Raw genomic sequence first — 6244 nt, forward strand, 5'->3', positions numbered from 1 at the left:
CAAAAGAGTATAGTGTATGTACTATAAATAGGCTTGGTGATGACGCAATGTACATCATTTCCGACCTCTCTATAAAAATTTTGCATGAATTTAATTCTTTGTTTGTAAACTTTACCCTAAAATTCTGTTCTGTATACCACGCAACTTTATGCCACGGGTGTATTTCCAACACTTGTCATCGTTGCGAAAATCGCTAAGTGCAAGACTTGGATTGTTGAAACCTCTTCCAACTTCAATATTTTCACTTCACTGCCTATATGGCTGATGATCGCTCACTAATATTGGCCTATAAAACGTTCACCAACTACATTTGAATGACTCTTTAGGTTTACGCATTTAACTATTGCGTGAATGGACCACCTAACGTTTAAAAACCTTCTTCTCAGTTCTATAGCAATAATATTGGCCTATAAAACGCGCACCAACCACATTTGAATGACCCTTTCATATAGGTTCTCACTATTTAAGTTTAACTCTTGTGTGAATGGACCACATAACGATTATAAGCTTACTCCGTGTCCGTTGTACAGAACCAATATTTTTTCATACTGAATCTTCTATACTAACTACGACACTCTAATAATCTGCCTTATCAAATTGTTTAGTGCCTTTAACATGTTGGTGGAAACAAGTTTTACCACACATACTAGCACGATAGTGTTTACAATTAGATTTGAATTGCGTCATTATAAAATGACGTAAACTTAATTTGGGCTCTTGTCGGGCGCAACTAGTCTGCTAAACTAACTAGTCTGCTAAACTAACACTCGCAAAAAAACGTGATATGCGTCACATTTTCCTTTCTGGAGACTGTTCCTTCTTGTCTCAAAAAAGTGCTAGGCAAAATAACTTGCATGCTGTCTACCATTTTTTGTATACATACGCTAATCGAAACCGCGTTATTCTAAAACTGTACTGTTTCTTCGGAACGATCTTCATTGACGTAATTCCATCCGGGCTAATTAGGTCAGGATTTCTTAAGTCTTAGAACTCTAGGAAGCCGTTGTTTGCGTCATATTCTATGCTAAACCTAAACAATCTAACAAAGGCAAGTTTTTGTGCTTGTTGGTAAACTAGCTGGTGCAATAAAACCGTAAGCAGGTTAGTAGGGTGGAAGAAGATAGGACACCTTTAGCACATAATATTTAAATATCCTGATCGTGTTTTTAACAAATAACAACGGTTTATGGCAGTCGCGAGCATGCGGTTTTACATTCCTCTGACCTTTCTTTGTGCATTAAATGGACGAGAAAATAGAATGAAAAGGTGTTCCATCTTCTCCTACTCTGCTATCTAGAAACATTTGCGTAGACTTAAAGAGACACAGGACTGTGTTTACACCGTACATTAAAACCTAAATGTTTTACTTTCTTTTTGCACCATGTCACGTTTTCTATGCAGAGTTTCTGACTTTTCAAATTTGAGCTGTGGATACGTCATAAAATCGACTCTAATAATAGTTTATTACGTCATTTTACACGGCACCAAACACAACGTAGACTATGTATATGAATATTATAGGGTGGGGGAGGATGGGACACCATTTCGTTTTATTTTCTTGTCCCATTCGGTTGCAAACAAAGAACATTTAAAGAAATATAAAACCGTATCCTCACGACTCCCGTAGACGGTTGGTAATTGGTTATAACGCGGTAAGGATATTTCGATGTTACGTGCTAAAGGTGTCCCGTCTTTCCCCACCATATGGGTAAACGACCGAGGTATATATTGTTAATTTCCTCATACTGGTAATATAAAATGCGATATATAGTTTTGTGTAAATAATACGATACATTGGCATAACGTACCACTACAACTATTCTATAAAACTGGTTACATCAGAAATAATTTCTGTTGAAAATACACAATGTTATATAAAACACACGGGTACAAAACAGAAAACACCCTACTGCCAAAAGAAAGCGAAAAATCCATATAAGTGACTAGCAGTCGAAGACACTCCTTTTTGTATTTTTCCAATCTGCTCAAGCAGTGCAGATGTGAACGTGGATAAAACATTAGTGGTGTTTGAGAGTTTGGAAAAACATGGAAGTTTAAGTATAGCTGAAAAGTTGGATCTTTGCTCGGCTCCGGTCGTCAGAACAGGTTGAACGGCGGTCGTGTACTGAATACTGGACTTAGAACAGAGTTTGTTCTTGGGTCTATAACGAGTCGGACAAGCTGACGCGCTTGGGCCAGAGATATAAGGCTTACCGGTTGTACTTGCGGGTCCGTAGAAACAAACGATCAAGTTTCGTGGGAGAGGGAGTACTGGTCCTTTTACTCTTTCGCATGCTGTAATACTGCAACCAACAGCGTACGATTGCGCCGTTATAATTTGCTTGTAGCTTTCACAGTTACCCCAACAAGAATCAGTATTATACTTATAGCTATTTTTCTGTCTTGTCCACCCGGCAATTGCCCTTGATAAAAGGCTGGAGAAACTTGATCTACTTCCCGATGTCGCAATAGTTCGAACAACGCTTGGATATTTCTTTGAACTGTTAATGTAAGCATCACTGTCATCATATTCGCATTTTTTGGTGTAATTACCTGCAATTTCAGCAAGCACCGGATCCCAAACCATCTCCAGCATGTTGCTTGCAGTGGGGTCAACTGATCTTCGAAATTCGTTAAATTGATCCACCGCTGTTTTAATATCGGCATCTGACAGAACTGCTGTTACAGACTCAGGCTTACTAGCGGTCGTTGGTTTGGATAAAGGTAAAGGTTGAACGGCGGTCGTGTACTGAATATTGAAGTTAGAACAGAGTTTGTTCTTAGGTCTATACCCAGTCGGGCAAGCTGACGCGCTTGGACCAGAGATATAAGGTGTAGACCAGCTGCTACCTGGCCCATAGTTACAAACGATAAGGTTTCTCGGACCAGAGTTATATGGCCCGAAAACTTCTTTGCATGCGGTAATACTGCAACCAACAGCGTACGTCTCCGCCCATATAATTTGCTTGTAGTTACCACAATAACGTGGGCAATGATCATTTCTGTAAGTGTAAATGTGTCTCTCGTTTGCCCATCCGGTAATAGCCTCTGTTAGCTGACCAGTGAAATTTAATTGCCATTTGCTCATGACCACAGTATAACCAACGCTTGAATAGGTGGTAGAATCGCTGACATCGCCGTCAAATATGCAAGATCGACTAAAATTATAGGCACTTTCAGCAAGCACCGGATCCCAAACCATCTCCAGCATGTTGCTTGCAGTGGGTTTAACTGATCTTCGAATTTCGTTAAATTGATCCACCGCTGTTTTAATATCGGCATCTGACAGAACTGCTGTTACAGACTCAGGCTTACTAGCGGTCGTTGGTTCAGATAATGTTAGAGGTTGAACGGTGGTCGTGTACTGAATACTAGAGTTAGAACAGAGTTTGTTCTTAGGTATATAACCGGTCGGACAAGCTGACGCGCTTGGGCCAGAAATGTAAGGTTTACCCGAGCCACTAGCAGGTCCGTAGTTACAAACGACAAAGTTTTTCGGACCAAGGGAATAGGGTCCTTTTACGGGGTTGCATGCGGTGATACTGCAACCAACAGCGTAAGTCTGCGCCCATATAATTTGCGTATACTTCTCACAGTTACCCAAGCAAAAACTATTCCTGTAAGTGTAACGGCGTCCCTCTTTTTTCCAATTAGTAATGGCCTCTGTTAGCTGACCAGTAAAATTTAATTTCCACTCAGCCATGTTAAAGACCATACCAACGCTTGTGTAGCCGATAGAATAATCGCTCATGTAAACCTCGTTGTAGTCGAACACGCATTTACTGGTATAATTTTTAGCAATTTCAGCAAGCACAGGATCCCAAACTAATTCCAGCATGTTGCTTGCGGTGGGTTTAACCGATCTTCGAATTTCGTTAAGTTGGTCCACCGCTGTTTTAATATCGGCATCTGATAGAACTGCTGTTACAGACTCAGGCTTACTAGCGGTCGTTGGTTCAGATAATGTTAGAGGTTGAACGGCGGTCGTGTACTGAATATTGAAGTTAGAACAGAGTTTGTTCTTAGGTCTATACCCAGTCGGGCAAGCTGACGCGCTTGGACCAGAGATATAAGGTGTAGACCAGCTGCTACCTGGCCCATAGTTACAAACGATAAGGTTTCTCGGACCAGAGTTATATGGCCCGAAAACTTCTTTGCATGCGGTAATACTGCAACCAACAGCGTACGTCTCCGCCCATATAATTTGCTTGTAGTTACCACAATAACGTGGACAATGATTACTTCCGTAAGTGTAACGGTGTCTCTCGTTTGCCCACCCAGTAATGGCCTCTGATAGCTGACCAGTGAAATTTAATTGCCATTTGCTCATGACCACAGTATAACCAACGCTTGAATAGGTGGTAGAATCGCTGACATCGCCGTCAAATATGCAAGATCGACTAAAATTATAGGCACTTTCAGCAAGCACCGGATCCCAAACCATCTCCAGCATGTTGCTTGCAGTGGGGTCAACTGATCTTCGAATTTCGTTAAATTGATCCACCGCTGTTTTAATATCGGCATCTGACAGAACTGCTGTTACAGACTCAGGCTTACTAGCGGTCGTTGGTTCAGATAATGTTAGAGGTTGAACGGTGGTCGTGTACTGAATACTGGAGTTTGAACAGAGTTTGTTCTTAGGTTTATAACCAGTCGGGCAAGCTGACGCGCTTGGGCCAGAGATATATGGCTTACCGGTTGTACTTGCGGGTCCATACAAACAAACGATAAAGTTTTTGGGTTCAGAAGAATATAGTGTTTTTAGTTTTTTGCATGCGGTGATACTACAACCAAGAGCGTACGACTGCGCCCAAATAATTTGCTTGTAGCTTCCACAGTTACCCCAACACTTATTACTGGCATACCTGTAGTGAGATTTATCTCTTCTGGCCAACAACGTAATTGCTTTTGTTAAAATGCTAGAAAAACTTGATTTTCTCATTCCAAATATGGCGGTATTCCGACCAACGCTTGAATAACCGATAGAACTGCTGATGTAAACATCACTGTCGTCAAGTACGCATTTTTGGGTGTAATTATCTGCGCTTTTAGCAAGCGCAGGGTCCCAAATCATTTCCATCATGTTGCTTGCAGTGGGTTCAACTGATCTACGTAGCTCATTGTGTTTATCGAGCACCGCTTGGATGTCCGAAGCTGACAGTATTGCTGCTTTGTTAGACTCAGGCTCTGTTGTACTTGTGGGTTCGGGTGTAGTCGGGGGACTAACTGTAGTGGGGTACGTATTATTAGACTTGGAGCATAGTTTGTTCTTAGGCTCGTATCCGACCGGACATGATGACGCGCTCGGGCCAGAAATATAAGGTTTTCTCATTAAATCAACTGGTCCGTAGTAACATGCGATGAGGTTTTCAGGACCAGCAAAAAAACTCGGTGATTTTAACATTTTACATGCTGTAATGCTACAACCTATACCGCGCATCTCTGCCATTACGACTTGCTCATAAGACTCACAGTTTCGAAGTCTGCAAGTACTATTTCTATAAATATAATATGGTTGTTCTGCCGCCCAATGAGTGATTGCTATTGTTAGCAAGCTAGAATATGTTAGATTCTTTTCGTTTGCTAAGGAGTTCATACCAGTTATTGAATAATCATTTAGAGGTTTCAAAACGAGAAAGCCATTATATTCACACTTTTGTGTAAATTCCCTTGCCACACGAGCAAGCGCTGGATCCCAAGCAACTTCAATCATATTACTTGCAGTGGGTTTAACTGACCTTCGAAACTCGTTGTGCAGGTCGACTGCCGTTTTAATATCCACATCCGATAGCGTTGCTGTTACAGGCTCATACTTACCAGCGGTCGTTGGTTCGGATAAAGTTAAAGGTTGAACGGTCGTGGTGTACTGAATACTGGAGTTTGAACAGAGTTTCTTCTTAGGTTTATAACCAGTCGGGCAAGCTGACGCGCTTGGGCCAGAGATATAAGGCTTACCGGTTGTACTTGCGGGTCCGTACAAACAAACGATAAAGTTTTTGGGTCCAGAAGAATATAGTGTTTTTAGTTTTTTGCATGCGGTGATACTACAACCAAGAGCGTACGACTGCGCCCAAATAATTTGCTTGTAGCTTCCACAGTTACCCCAACACTTATTACTGGCATACCTGTAGTGAGATTTATCTCTTCTGGCCAACAACGTAATTGCTTTTGTTAAAATGCTAGAAAAACTTGATTTTCTCATTCCAAATATGGCGGTATTCCGACCAACGCTTGAATAACCGAT

The 6244-nt window shown here is 41.3% G+C and overlaps 1 protein-coding gene across 1 annotated transcript; it reads right to left on the reverse strand.

The window, feature by feature from the left end:
• Positions 1-1382: 1382 nt before the first annotated feature.
• Positions 1383-6236, reverse strand: LOC113474179. Its single transcript, XM_026834104.1, has one exon. The coding sequence runs from the start codon at positions 6200-6202 to the stop codon at positions 1907-1909; it is 4296 nt and encodes a 1431-aa protein (XP_026689905.1). The 5' UTR covers positions 6203-6236; the 3' UTR covers positions 1383-1906.
• Positions 6237-6244: the final 8 nt, after the last annotated feature.

This window comes from Ciona intestinalis, chromosome 4 (genome assembly GCF_000224145.3).
Source record: "Ciona intestinalis chromosome 4, KH, whole genome shotgun sequence".
NCBI classification, from domain to species: Eukaryota; Metazoa; Chordata; class Ascidiacea; order Phlebobranchia; family Cionidae; genus Ciona; species Ciona intestinalis.

Excerpts from the sequence above, each read along its gene's own strand:
- LOC113474179 (XM_026834104.1), bottom strand. The coding sequence starts at position 6,202 with ATGAGAAAATCAAGTTTTTCTAGCATTTTAACAAAAGCAATTACGTTG.